Source organism: Mustela erminea, chromosome 11, assembly GCF_009829155.1.
Source record: "Mustela erminea isolate mMusErm1 chromosome 11, mMusErm1.Pri, whole genome shotgun sequence".
NCBI lineage: Eukaryota > Metazoa > Chordata > Mammalia > Carnivora > Mustelidae > Mustela > Mustela erminea.
The window spans coordinates 48,488,133-48,502,529 of record NC_045624.1 but is presented as its reverse complement, the minus strand read 5'-3'; the positions used below and the strand labels follow the sequence as shown (position 1 = coordinate 48,502,529).

At 53.7% G+C, this 14,397-nt stretch overlaps 1 protein-coding gene and 1 long non-coding RNA gene across 2 annotated transcripts; one reads left to right on the top strand and one right to left on the bottom strand.

The window, feature by feature from the left end:
* Positions 1-6,272: 6,272 nt before the first annotated feature.
* On the bottom strand, positions 6,273-10,295 carry HOXA11 (homeobox A11). Its single transcript, XM_032305775.1, has 2 exons — positions 9,538-10,295; positions 6,273-8,097 (listed from the first exon to the last, which is right to left on the bottom strand). The coding sequence occupies exons 1-2, from the start codon at positions 10,274-10,276 to the stop codon at positions 7,865-7,867; spliced, it is 972 nt and encodes a 323-aa protein (XP_032161666.1). The 5' UTR covers positions 10,277-10,295; the 3' UTR covers positions 6,273-7,864.
* Positions 10,296-10,473: 178 nt separating this feature from the next.
* LOC116569471 lies at positions 10,474-14,397 on the top strand. The gene is made up of 3 exons (XR_004277048.1): positions 10,474-11,650; positions 11,795-11,985; positions 13,679-14,397. It is a non-coding gene; the product is annotated as an uncharacterized LOC116569471 (long non-coding RNA).

Below are 14,397 nucleotides of genomic sequence, written 5' to 3'. Positions count from 1 at the left end.
TGTCGGTGGATCCTGGTGAGCTGAAAGGGATTGGGGGGTGGTGGTGGAAGCAACCGGTAACCTTAGCTAAAGACTCCCCCCACCCTATTCAGAGGTCAGAGTCAGATCCAGGCACCCCACAGCCCCATCCCCAGGTTGCTTCCCAGCTCATACCCCGTTTCAGGGAAGTGAAGGACACATCGCTCTTCAGGGTCTTTGGTTTGACCAGAGACCTGAAGACCTGGAGGGGGAAACTTGGAGAAGGGGGCCATGGATGGACACCTCTGCCTCAAGCTCTCCCTTTAACCTTGGCATTCGCATGCACTAGGAGGTTATGACAAGAACCAGTGTCACCACACTCCTGCCTCTCGGTCCCCTCCCCTCTTCCCCCCTCCCCTCCAAACCCGTGTCTGGGGCAGCCCTCTCTCCCACGGTGTGCGCATTTTAACGAGGCCGGCGGTGAGGAAATCCATTCCGGGCAAGGCCGGGCTGGGCTCGTGGCCCAGTTATAGCAGCGTTCCGAGGCCAGACCCTTTGCGCAGCAAACACCAGAGCCTCCTTCTACCCTGGCCGTAGGGACATGCTCTTAGTCAACTGGAAACTGCTGGCTCAGGGCGCTAGCCCCCGTGTGGGCCTCAGACCTATCTCAGGAAATGCGACCTTTTCCGGCCGGATCCAGTGGAGCCCAGGAGGTCGCTGCCTTGCCCCAGGGCTGTGCACCACAGCTCTCCAGGACGCCCCAGGCCTGCCTGCCGCTGCACCAGCTCCAGCCCCTGCAGAGGCCTTGACTGGGGTTGCTGAATGCCCGGGATCCCAGGAAGCAGACTGCTCAGGCCTCTGCCTACAGCGGGGAAAGACCCTCGCATCCCGGGTGATTTGCCGGGCACCTGGCCTTGTTCCTCCCATGGTGAACCCAGTCTGAGAAGGAAGCCAAGCCTGAGAAGACCCAGAGAGAGTACTCGGGAGAGCTGGCGGAAGAGCCCTGACCCTGGCTTCTGAAGATGCAAGCGGTTGCGGTTTCTGCCTGCTGTGGCTGCTCCTCCCGGCGCCCCGCGGCAAGGCTTGCGCTGCACTCCCCCCACTTCCACCCAGCTGGTCTGTGCCTCACTGCGACAGGCTCCACGGGACGGGACGGGGCATGGAGGTAGAGAGGAGGGAGATGGAGAGAGACAGAAGGAGAGAAGGGCTGAGGGAGAGGGAAAAAAGGGGGGGAGAGAAGGGCAGAGACTCTGAGAACCAGTTCTCTCCAATCCTACAAGATCTTGAGGCTGCAGAAGCAGCGGCAGCCGAATCAAGTCTGTACAGAGAGATGGAGAGATGCGGAACCTCCTTCTAGTGAATCCCCACTAGAAGTGGGGAACTTTTCAATCCCCACCTCCTTCTAGTGAACAACGCCAAGGCAAATTCTAACCTGGCTAGGCCCAGAGGCCAAGAAACTTGAATAGGCAAAAGCTTCAGAGCAGGGAAACCTCGGACCCCTGTCTGGATAGACTTGGTCCTTGTCCAGCTCTCCCGGAGGGTGAAACGCATTGGGACTGTTGCACTCAGCAGTGCTACTGGGAAATGCCAGAGAACCGAGGGCTGCCTGAGAAGGGGGGCTTTGCCCCAAAGCACTTGTCCATGTCAATCATGAAAGCTCTGCAGAGGGTGAAGTAAGTCCCAAACATGGGAGGGGGGTCCTTGAGAAGAATGAGTCCCGGCAGACTCTTTGAGACAGGATTTGGTTTCTCTCCACACTAAAAACAGAAACGGCTTCCCAAGGCTGTAGGTTGGGAGAGGAAGGGACAGTGGCCATAGGAGAGAATGCTTGAGATGGCAGAGGCTAAGAAAATAAAATGAAAGTCAGTGATCTAAACCTATCTTTCTTATTGAAAGTTAACTTTTCCCCACTTGGAAAAGCTAAGGCCAAGCTCTGATTCTTACCCTGTGAAAAATGCACATCTGGGCATTCCCCCAATTTGACCCGTCATTTTCAAGGAGTTCACAGACCCCTCACAGCCTTCTCCTTGGGCCCTCCAGAATGTTCCAGGACTCTCAGGAATTCAGCAACCCTGTCAGTTTGACTGGTAAGACAAGCCGGGTGCCGGGCTGTAGGCAGCTCAGGCTCAGCTGGGTCAAGGCCCTGTAGGGGGACCAAATGGGCTTCTAGGCAGGATGGGATCCAAAAGCATGCAGGTGCCAACCAAGGTGACAAAAGCCAGTTTGGTACTGCATCTGCTTTAAGAAGGCCCCGTTGGCTGAGGACTTAGAGGAGGTGGAAGTCCGCTGCTGCCTCTCAGACCATGGCATTGGCACTTGGGTCTTCACTGACCTTTGGGAAAGCTGAATGTTTTTCTCCAACCTCTTTTTTCCCCTTGTAATAAACCAAATGGGATGTTGAGTTTGTGTTGTTTCTTGATTTAAAAAAAAAAAAAAGAGGAAGATGATGAGGAGTGTGTAGGCCCGTGTGAGAATTCGTCTCTGGCCCAGGACCGCCGCCCCACCCCCACCAGGGCTGGCGAACCCTCCGCCTGCGGTCCTGCCTGGGATGCAGACTGGCCGGCTGGTTGGGTGGAGAAGATATCCGCGCAGCCGAAGCTCGAGTTAGATTCCGCTGCCTTTTCAACGAGTCTTGGAGCTCCCAGCATCCCCGACCGCTCCCCAAGGCTCCGTACTCCTCAGACTGTAACACCGAGGTGTTAACTTCCTCAATAGAATATTCGGTTTATCGATCGCCAGGGCTTTCCTGAGGTTCCCCATCCCCAGAGATTAAGAAAAGCGATTCAGTTGCAGCATGGATCTGCTCCTGGATACTGTCTTCCCTTCAGCCCATTTGCCTTCTTTCCCTCTCTCCCTTTCGCCCTGCCTCCCAGCTGCTGAATTTCTCTGTCCTCCTCAGGATGCTTTTGACCTAAAACTCTCTCGGTGCCTTCTTCCTTCAGCCAGGCCTGTATAGCCATTATGTGCAGCCCCCACGTTTTATTTAGGAGTAAGTATGTCGATTTCTACCTGGGTTAATAACGGTTCCCCCTCCCTGTGGCTATGAGCCGAAGTAAACACCAGGCCAGTGGAATGAGCCCTTTGACGAGGCTCACCGTTGCATTTCCCCGATAGTGGATTCCTCCTTCGGAGTAGGCCCTTGCAAACGACCCAGAATAACAAACTGTTACTACCCCAAACCCCCACCTCTTTTTAAAAATACTAGGTACTGAGATGGGGATAGCCAGTAAATGGTTTGTATTTGGAAGTCGTTCTCAGGACTTTCCAGGCTCAGAATTTTCCCACCGGGTGTAGAGTTGGGCTGTGGCCCCACAGAAGAAAAACAAACGCTATTTTCACATATCCCCTTTAACAAGAATTCTGGACTTCTCTGATTCTCACATTTACTGTATGGCGAGACATTTTTTTGAAAGCCATGACATTCTTTTCTTATTCATCTTTAAGAATGTCCATATTTCCAAGGAAATCTGATGTGTCTGTTTTGAATTAATCAGGTGCAATCTATCCCTAACAACCCGCTCTAAATTTTTCTCTAAATCCAACCACTAAACTGGCCCTTTTCTCCTGATGGGGGAGTGTTGGGGCCTTTTCACACACTCCCTAAATTACAATATCCTTAATTTTCTCTATAATAAACTGCCTCTGGCCTTGAAACTAGAAGAGGTTCTGGGATTTTAGGGAAGGCTCAGGCTGCAGAAAGCACGGTGCGGGTGCGCACTCGGTGGGGTTCCTGTGGTTCTCTTATTTTGGCAGAGTTTGGGAGCCCATGCTCAACAAAGACTAGCGACTTTTGATAGCAAGATTTACACACACACACACTCAAGCAGCACCTATTTTCTCTGCGATTCCCTCCCCCCAGTCACCCACGCACTATACATTTATGAAAACAGCAATTTCAAGAAGCTAATGAAAACATTGGAATAAAAAGTTAAATATAAGAAAAGAGGAAATTTGGATCTAGCCTCTGAAATGTTAAGTCAAATGAGTATTTAAAACTTGTTTTGTGACAACCCTGATGGAGAAATTATGATCAGAGTTTATCCTCAGTGCTAGCTTTTGAAAATGTATAGGTATACACCAATACAATTTTTTGCATATTTGCAAAATATCTCATATTTACATCTAAGAAATCGCTGTAAAACCCCAGCCAGGTTTATAGCCATAAATTCCAAATAAGCAAGTGGATTTTCCCTGGAAGCCTCAGAAATCATATGAGACTTTCTTGAATTGGCCTTTTTCAGAACAAAGGTTTTTCCCAGGCTGCTGGGCAGACCTAGAGACCGCACCTAGTAGAAAACTAGAGACCTCCCGGATGTCTGCCCCAGGGAATATGCCCGCCTCCGCGACCACGGTTGCTGACCACCTCATTGTTTAGAGTAGAAACTTTGTTTTCCCCAGTCCCGCCATCGCTCTCACTGTCTCCCCTTCTCTCTCTCTCTCTCTTTTTGTTGCCACCACAACCCCCATCCCAACACATCCAGAACCCTTTCGCTTGAATGCCCCCCATGCCTGACTCATCCCATTCTGAATATTTCTACAAAACTGAAAGATCGCTCTGGGTGAATTGCTGGCGCATGGGTCTAAAATCCTCAACTTTTCCACTTAGGCCTCCCCCTGTTTTCCAACCTTAGGGAGCTACGGCAGGAAGGGGGGTCGGCTGAGTGCCTGTAGCGTCACCCGGAGCACACAAGCCCAGCCACTTTGCCCAGTCCTGCTCTGACATCGGCCACCTCCCCACTCCCGACTCAGCCAGACTGAAATTGCTAAACTTGTGGCCTCTTACCTTGACACATTTCCGAAATCACTGCCAAGGGACAGCGGGCTTCTCGGCGGCGCGGTGCCTGTGAGGCCTACAGAAGGCACGTTGCTTTAAAGTACAACACCAATTACTTCTTGAAGGTGAGCCTCCCCCCCCCCTTATTTTGATACTAAGGGAAACGGGACAAGTGAAATAATGTAACGTGCTGCTCTTAGTATCAGAAACGAACAAAGGCCAAGAATCGCGCAGGGGTTCCCGGCTCCCTGGCGGCTTTGACATTGATCGGACGTGCGCCATCTCGTGGCGGCTGAGCGACTAGGCCCGGCCCGAACTTCGGCCCTGAGCCGGGAGAGGGAAGCAGGCTCTAGGCATAGACGGAGGGAAAGAATGTGCCCAGCCCGCTGCTAAAGAGATCTCATTTTTACATCTAAGAAATTGCTGCAAAACCCCAGCCGGGTTTATAGCGGCGCATTCCAAATATGCAAATTGGCCGGCCCCGGACGGGTTTACGACCACATTGTCACAGCCATCGGAGGATGGGCTTTTATAGGGCTCAGAAATCAAACCCGCGCCCGCTCGCCGCCCGCCGGCGAACAGTCCCCTGGCTAGACTCTCTCTAGCAACTTGCAAGACTTCTGTTAATCTTTAACCGTCCCAAAGGAAGTCTTTTGCTTAAATCCTGGGTTTCCCTGCCCACCCCTCCCTGCCCCCCAGGAGAGTCGTTGTTCACCTCGGTGTGTCTGTTCATCAACCTAGACATTCATCTAGGGGGTCTGTCCCATTCCCCTTTGAGCTCAATTTCCCCAGTCGCGCCAGTTAGACAAACACACAAACAAATAAACAAAGCAGGTCTGGGGTCTGGGGCCTCTCTCCAAATTCGATCTTCTCTGCAGCTCTGGCCCTGCCTGGGTGGCTAGGGAGAGGGTGGGAGTGGAGGTGGGGGGTGAGCAACAAAAGGCTCTGGCCTTTCCGCCCTGCCCCTCAAGGTTATGGGTGATGTCCAAATTTAAGGCAGAAGTTCAAAGGCAGGAAACAAAGAGTAAACCGGCATCTTTCTTTCCCTAAAGGGAAAAGGCAGCCTCAGCTGGGAGCTTGGGACAAAGTGTCCATAGAAGCTCCTGAGAGTCTGCTCTTTGTACCCAGACTGGTCTCTGTCTTCCTACGGGGATCCCCAGGGCACCCTAGAATGGTTCCACTTTAGACCTCCTAAACCTGAGGTGAGTAAGCCCAGCCTGGGATCAAGCTCATTGACCACCCCAAGCCAGGGCTTTCTCCCAGGCCTCTGTCCAGCCTGAAAAATGAAACCCGCAATTCCAGGTCCTGAGATACCCCCTTCATGGGACCCCCACTTCCCCAAAGGACCTGGCCAGTCATCTTGTCTTCCCAAACTTGGCTTCTAGTGGAGTTAAAACCCTAAGTTATCTCCCCACCTCCTCAGAGGCCTGGTAAGTTGCCCCTTTTGCGGGGTGGGAGGGGGTGGGGGGGCCGACATTTGGCAGTAAAAGGCAAACAGGAAGAGGAATGTCACACCAGAACCCAGTACTCAAGTTTCCAGTCTTTATTTTCCTTGTGCCCTGTTGTCTGATACATGCTGCGACGTACGTGGTGGGTGAGAACGGAGGACAGGCCAACAGTCCTGTTACAAACAGAGCCACCAGACACTTCTTAAAACAGGGAGGCAGAGGAGATTGAATGGGAGGGTGCCTGGCTTTCTCGGCTGAGGTCCCCAGACCCTGGAGGGCCAAACTACTTCAGAGCATCCTCCTAATGCTTTCCAAACATTGCAAGAAATTAAAAAGATCATTCCTAACACCCTTCCCACCCCTCCAATACCCCAAGGAAATCAACTAATGGCAAAATTTAAAAAGTATTCAAACAAAATAGGTTATGGTTCTTTTATTTACAAGTCTTTTGAACACCATCCCTGTATGAAGCGTACATTCAAATATTTTTTTTTTTTTTTAGCAGTGAGTGAGTTTAACCGTGGAACACTGTAAACAGAGCCTTTAAATATTCTCTTCATCATCTTTTTCCCTCTCTACGTTGCATCTTTTAAAATTCGCTTTGGTTCCTGCAGGGAAATATATATAATATAATATAATATTTATTTTTTAAAATAATTCCAAACGCTCTTGAGCTCTTGGAAGGTTGCTGGAAGCTTCCAAGCTCAGTTCTGGGGCGCGAAGGGCAGAGTGCGGTGCCAGACTGGGTGTTTGGGGGACTCAAACCCCTCGTAGCTGGGGACCGCTGGCCATGCCCACTGTTCCGCTGAGCAAATCCAAGCTTCAGTTAAGTGTCGCAGAGGCTTTCCCAGGCTGCCGCACTCCACAGGCATTTCCTGCAGAGATCTTGGGGCCAGCGGCCTGGGTGCAACCTCTTAGCTTTTTGATGTCTTCCACCTCGGGAAAGGTCTGCTCTGCGGCCAGGCTTTAGGCCTGAGTGGCAATCCAGGAAGAAGACCCTCAGTGGTAGGAAAAACTAGGTGGGCTGCAGGAGGCAACTTCTAGAAGCTCAGGCCTCAGACAGTGCGGTGAGTGGCTACAAGGGGTGGAGAACTGCTAATACCACCTGGAATCGATTTTTTTCCCCCCTCCAGGATCAGCAGACCTCTCCCACCTCATAGCCACCTCTCAGTCCAGCCATCTTTCACACTGGCTTTGGAAAGCAGCCCCACTCCAGACATCTAGGAATCCTCCCCCCTTCCTCCTGCTCCTGTCCCCAAGCTGAACGGGGTTTCAAGATTGAATAGCTTCTTGACGCAGGAGTCCTGGGGGTGGGCAGGCTCCATGTGGAGGGTCCTGGGCCCAGGTCGATCTCCAGGGCGCTTGGCAGGAGGCCCAGTCCTGATGGAGACCACACCCAGTCCAAAGCTCCACAGTCTCCAAGAATGAACCGCCAGGGGTCCCAAACCATTCATTCTAGTTGATGAACAACTCTCCAAATCCAATTTCTTTTAGGAATCTTAACCACAGATGCCCAAGAGAGTCCCGGGGCCGCCTTCTTAGAGGCTGTCTCCATGCAGCCTCCCCTATTTTGCACATCTCTCTTCTTCAAAAGTCACCACGTGCCTTGACCTTGTCAAGGGCAAAATCTGCATATAATCTCCCATGTATGAAGCCCCCCACCCAATTCCAGCTGGCTGGAGCCTTAGAGGAGCGGGTTGGCCGAATAGTACTGTAAACGGTCTCTGTTAATTTTTTTTTCCTTCATTCTCCTGTTCTGAAACCAGATTTTGACTTGACGGTCGGTGAGGTTGAGCATACGGGACAGCTGCAGGCGCTTCTCTTTGTTGATGTAGACGCTGAAGAAGAACTCCCGCTCCAGCTCCCGGATCTGGTACTTGGTGTAGGGGCAGCGCTTTTTCCTGGTGCGTTGGCCACCTGTGGAGGGAGAAAGAAGTGGGGAGTGAGCCAGGTGTGGGGGCTGCAATCCATCCTATAACCCTGAGTGGAGGGAAAGGGCTGGCCCCTGGGACTGGAGGCCCTGTTCTAGCCCCATCAAGTTCTCCTCAGTCCCCTGCCTTCAGGTTCCTACTGCCAGCTGGGGACTGGCTGCAGGCGGAGACTCAGCCCCAGATAAAAGCCAGCTCCCTAGATAGGCCCCCAGGGAAGCTGCTCACGCTGCCCCCAGAGCAGAAAGGAAGGCTTCTTACAGCAACAGGCGGGTTGGTGCCCCAGAAGCCGCTTTCAAAGCGGCCCAGAGGGGGTCGCCGGCTGCCTCCAGCCCGGCCAGACTAAACAAACAGCCGCCAGCGGACATTTCACCTTCCAGCACCTGGGCGGCCGGGTACCGAGGCAGTAAAGTCGACCCCAGCCCAAGTCTTTCCTGGCTGCGACGGGGACTCGGCCCTCCTCTAGCATCCTAGGCCGCTGCTGGGTCTTTGTCAGCCTGAGTCCAGGCCACCAGCTCCTGCCTCCTTGACCAGCCTCCTGGCTTCCGTGAGGTGAGGAGGTGGCAACGGAAGCCCCCTACCATGGGCCTTCCCTGAGCACCAAGGCCACACAACCATCCTGGTCCCCGGCAGGGCAGGGGTGCTGTTTTAGATACCGTGGAGGGAAGAGGGGTTTCCTAAAGCTGCGGGCAGGCTCGACTTGCTCCCCTTTTCAATAAAACATCACAGGACGGAGAGGAAAAAAAACCCCGCTTTTGACAGATTGAATAACAACTGTGAGTAACATGCAGTGGGACAGAAGGCGGCACGTAATTGCCACCGCGCCAGAGGAAAATGGCTTCCTTTGGATAAAAAGGCCAACTTTGGCTTAATTTGTTTCTTTTAATATATTGCTCGAGCTAAGCGGGCTATTTTATCTGTTAAACACGCTCCTAGCGCCATCGTTAAACAGCGATGCCTTTGAATCCCGGCCGGGACTGGCGTCCCGGCGCAACACATGGCTTTTATAAAAATCTCCGGATTACCTCGCTATCAAAGGCTCCCGGAGCCCTTGCAGGGGGAATTTACAGGCGCCCACCTCCGGCTCCCCAGCCCGAGCTGGCCCCGAGCGGGGTCGAGCTGCTGGGCTTGGGACCCAGAAGGGAAAAAAGGGAAAAAGGGAGTTGTGTGTGTGTGTGTGTGTGAGGTTTTTTTTTTTTTTTGGATTTTTTTTTTTCCAGGCATGCCTTGGCCGGTGGGTATTTCACGGCCAATTTCAGCACTCGCCACGTGATCCCGCCTTTTATAACAAAGTTTTGTTGGGGGAAACCTAAAGGCCCTTCATAAACCTTATATGCTTATAAAACAGCATATAAAAATTTAACAGCGGTGCTGCGCTAGATTTCCAACTCCCCTTTCATAAAGCGCGGGGCGCTGCCTTTATACGTACTGGAGCCGCCGGCCTTGTCCTCAGTGTGGCCGGAAGACGACTCGGGGCTGCTGCTGCTCTCGGGGCGCCGCCGCCGCTCCTTCTCCTCCGCCGCCGCCGCCGCCGCCTCCCGGCAGCCGCCGCCGCCGCCGCCGCCGCCGTCCGAACTTGAAGTTGCCGGCGTGCCCGTGCCCGTGGCCGCTGCCGCTGCCGCCGCCGCCGCCGCCGCGGAGGTCGCTGCGGCCGCTGGGGGTCCCTTCTCGGCGTTCTTGTCCCCGGGGTAGTCGGAGGAGGCGAGGTTTTCCGGGGTGCCGTAGGCCGTCTCGAAAAACTGGTCGAAAGCCTGCGGCAGGACGCCGTTCCTGCCCACGGTGCTATAGAAATTGGACGAGACGGCGGGGGTGGGGTGGTGGTAGACGTTGGCGGAGCTCTTGGCCAGCACGTCGCCAGGCACGCCGGCCGCGCTGGGCGCCTGCAGGCAGTCTCTGTGCACCAGCTCCTCCGCGGAGTAGCAGTGAGCCAGATTGCCGCGGGGGTGCCATTTAGTGGCGGGCTCAATGGCGTACTCTCTGAAGGTCACTTCGCGCACGGGTTGGACCTGGGGCAGGTTGGAAGAGTAGGAGTATGTCATTGGGCGCGAAGACGGGGTCTGGGGCAGAAAAGAAGGGAGGCTGGAGAAATCTGGACCCGAGACGTAGTAAGTACAACTTGGCAAATACATGTTAGAGGAGCAGGGACCACGCTCATCAAAATCCATCATTGGGCTACCTTGGGCTCTCCGCAGTAGCCGAGCTTAACATGATTCTCCACTGCAGCTGCCTCTTTGAAGCGGATCCGTGAAGTAGAAATTTGGAGACGTAAGCTGACGTGGAAATCTATCCCCATCCTTAGCAGGGAGGTGCTGGTCATGTGACCCGATGTTGAAATTGACAAGCTGAGAGCTGGTCCGGGCCTTTTTTTTTTTTTTTTTTTTTTTTTTTCCCCTTTCCTTTTTCCACCCCCCTCCCTCCCCGGCTTCCTTTCTTTGTAGCCACCTCAGGGGAAGCAACAGATCGTCACTCGGTGTTCTCACCGAAAGCACGTAATCGCCGGTGTAACTCATGTTGGCTGGGGGGCCTCCCGGCGCGCGGCGAGGCTGAGGTGCGCCCCATGCCGCTCGCCTGTGCTCAGCTGCACGGCGCTGGCCCTCAAGTGCGCCGAGGGCGGTGAGAGAGCTCAACTCCTGCCACCCATCACTCCCCGGGTGAGGGATGCCCCAGGCTGGGGGTGGCCGGGTGGGAGCTCGTCGCTGCGTGGCCCGTGCGCGGTCCTGGAATCTATTCTCCTGGAGGCTCGCGTGCGCACCTCCTTCGCTCTCCCCCTCCCACAAGCTCGCTCTGGGAACCACCTCTGTCTCGGACTCCGGCCGGACCCCTCCGGGGCCAGGGTTCGCAGCCGTGGATGTGCCTGCCTCGTGGCTTGCCCGATTTGCACGGTGACTTGATTACACGCTCGCATTCATGGTCACTTCCGAAGCGCTTTAGTGCCTTCCGTCCCTAAACCGCCAACCACCAGGGCGACTTCCCCCCGCGGTTTGTCAGGCATCTGCAGGTCCCGGAAGGGCCTTCGTCTTACCCGGGATCCACCTCCACTTCATCCTCCCTGCCGACCTCCTCACTTCACCCCTTGCCCTTGAAGAAACCTCTTCCTCCTCGCTGCCTGCCGTGGGTTCGGAGTCGCTCGGCGGAGCCAGAGGCCTGGGGGCTGCGCCACTGTGCACGGTCCGCCCGCCTGCCTGGTCTTCTGGAGCTGAGGACTCGGGAAACCGTGCAGTGGAGGCGAGCCTTGGGCTGCTTAGAGGCGCTGATATCCGAGGAGATTTTTCCTGGGCATGCTGCACCTTCCGGGGGCCCACCAGGCTGCCGGCGGAGCTGCAGAGCTGAAGGAGAGTGGGGGCAGTGAGGAGGAAGGAGGCTAGGGCCAGGGAGCTGTGGCTGAGAAAGGGGTAACACGCCTCCTCTCCTTCCTTGCAAAGCATGAGAGCCAGAGATGTGCAAGCAGAAACTGAGAAGGCTCGGCGCCTTTTCTGCCTCTCATCCCACAGAAGGAACACAATGCTAAAGAAAAGAACCATGCTTCCCAAACTCCCGGCAAGGTGGGTGACAAGAACACCCTGAAAAGGCTAGGTTTGAGCCAAAGACAGAGACAGGGGTCATGACTGCTAGTAGGAGTCTAGCTTTCTTGGGAAAAAGAAAGAAAAAAAACATTAAGATGGTGAAAAATGCTTGCCATCCTGCAGGATTGAATGATCGTCGTTTGGGAGAAGTGAAAGAAGAGGGCATAGAGCAACCAAGCAGGACTGGGGACTGGGAGGGGCCCAGAAGCCTTCCCACACCTATCTTCTTGGAAGGAGCTGGATGTCACTGAAGGAAAGTCGAAAAATGAAAAAGGATAACCTTTTCCCTTTCCCCATCCAGGAAATAGCCGAAGGTATTTATATATCTTGGGGAGATTTAGAGTATAAACTCTAAGATCTTTGGTATTTAAGTGTCAACATTGATTTATTTATTTATTGCTGAGCTGACTGTAACTGACTCAATAACAAATCTAATCATGTATTGCACTGGAAAAGAACTATTCTCATTATGTATTTTCTCCAAATGATGGCCCACCGTTGCATGTGAATACCCGCTGTAAATATCAATAATATCAAGTAATTACTCTGCAGTGGAGTAAACTAATTTATTAGTATTAATGTTTATGTGGCTTCTACCCCCTTCCTTTACAAGGGTTGCTTATCACAAATCAAACTACTCGGGCACATTGGTTTAATGAACTCTTTATTCAGGATTTGCTGCAAGAACTTTCATCCCCTTGAATCCCCGAGAGTTGAATTTGAAATTATTTGTGCATCTTCAGCTGGACATATTTGTCCACTGTGGCTTCTACAGAGGGCAGCAGCAGTGTGAGTGAGAAGGTCTGGTGGGAAGGAAGGTTGCTGGGGAAGGGCAGCCTGCGACCTCCTAAAGCTGGGAATCACAGTTACGGGATTGCCCTGCAGCGAAAAAACTTCGATTTCCAGCAGTGACCAACAAGGCAAAATATTTATTTCTCCACAGCATCTCTTTCTTGGAGACAGAATATACAAGGGAGAAGGAGAGGTTTGTGTACAGTACTATCTGAGCTGTTCCCTGGCTTGATTTTGGCTTTCCCAAACTATCTCCCAGCAGCCCACCCAGTCCCCGCCACCCCGACCCTCGAACAAAAGGAATGCTTGAGGGGTTTCAGTGACTTTGCCATAACAAAGGCGCCACCATTTCGGGGCTTGCCCCGCCCCTGGGTGAAGGCAAACAAATTCTTGCACTTGTATTAGGGCTTTTAAGACTATAATTGAACCCGGGGGCGTCTAGGAGAACCGAAAACAGTTCTAGACAGACCTGGGGTTTTATAGCAGTTTTGGCAGTCAACTTCAGCTTGTGGCTGAGCAGACCGGCTGCGGTGGCCCGCCAGCGGGGGACGCCAGGCCGCCTCCCCCGGCGGCACGCAGCCACTCTCCTAATTAGATCGTTTTCCCCCTTGGTCCCAGGAAGAGGGGTTCCTGGCAGAAAGGTCAGTATGGGGATATATGCTGTTCTGCATGATCAATGCCTCCCAGGTCCTTGAGAGCTAAGTGGAGAGGGTGCCAGCAGATCTGGATCCCATGGGTGTCTGCAGGAGACAAAGGCAAATTTCCGACAAAAGGCTAGGGTGGAGGAAGGCTCTCTCAATGCGGTCCGCCGGGCAGTTCAGAAGGCTGTACCAAAGCGGGGTGCCAGGGGGACACGCAGCCTGGTAGAAGGCATGTGGGGGTGCTGCAGTGAGGATGGAAGAAGAGAAAGGCTTTTTTGATGCCAGGAGAAGAGAAATGCCCGGAGTGTCGAATGCTTTTACTTCCCCAGCAAAGACAGGAGTGGGGGCTCGGATCCCCAAGTCTTTGCACTGTTCCCAGCTTTGCCCGCTCCTGCCCCTCTTGCCTGGAACATCCTGGCAGAGTGAATGTTTGCATGGGGTAGTGGGTGGGTAGTTGGGGGGGTGGTGTCGCAGATCTGAGAATCAGACCAAATCTGGGGAAGCCGGGGACGTAGAGGTGCAGCTCCTCACTTTTGACTTTGCTCTGAGCCTAACCGACTCTTCCACTTTGCAGGAGACCCAACAGCCGGAGGGAGCCCACCCGGCTCAGGGGAAGACCTGACGGGTGCTAAGCCCACCCTGGAAAGCCAAGTCCGAGTTGCATTTCTTGAGGAGATCGGGTGGGCAAGGCTATGACATTGGCCCTGGCGGCTGGTTGTCCGTGAACTGTTCTTTCTCAGGAGCTCCACAGCGCGAGGCCATCTCCAGAAAACAGTCTTCAGCATGTATTTCCTTTTATCCTCAACCCAAAACCCCACGGCAGCTAATGCAAAAGGCCAAAAATGTTTTGGAGGAAGAAAAACAAAGGCAGGAAGTGGCGGCGGCCTGACGGTGCGTGTGTGTCTGCGGAGAAGGGAGGGAGCCTTTTCAATCTCTTCTTGTTGTTTTTCCAAACTTCAAGGTCTAGGCAGCCCTCGCAGGGCCGGGCCCTTTCGCTCCCCAAGCAGCATTTGGAGATGGCCACCCGGAGAGGAGAAGGCTCGCGCCCGCGCCAGCCTTGTCAAGCGGAAACAGCTAACGAGGCGATTTGCTCAGCAAAGCAGACCAAGCCTTTGCAAGGCTCCGTTTGATTTGGCCCGAAATAGGAGGAGGGGGGGTTTGAGAGGTTCGGCAGTACCTCCTGGATTCTCCTTGCTGGGGCTGAGTGCGCCCTGGTGGGGATGATTCCTGTGTCCTGCGCTCCACCCACCTTCCCAGGCAAGATACTGGAATAAATTGTGTCCAGGTGCCTCT

Coding starts and splice junctions, on each gene's coding strand:
- HOXA11 (XM_032305775.1), bottom strand. CDS start 10,276: ATGATGGATTTTGATGAGCGTGGTCCCTGCTCCTCTAACATGTATTTG. Junction 8,098..9,537: donor GGACAAGGCCGGCGGCTCCA/GTACGTATAAAG, acceptor CTCCCTCCACAG/GTGGCCAACGCACCAGGAAA.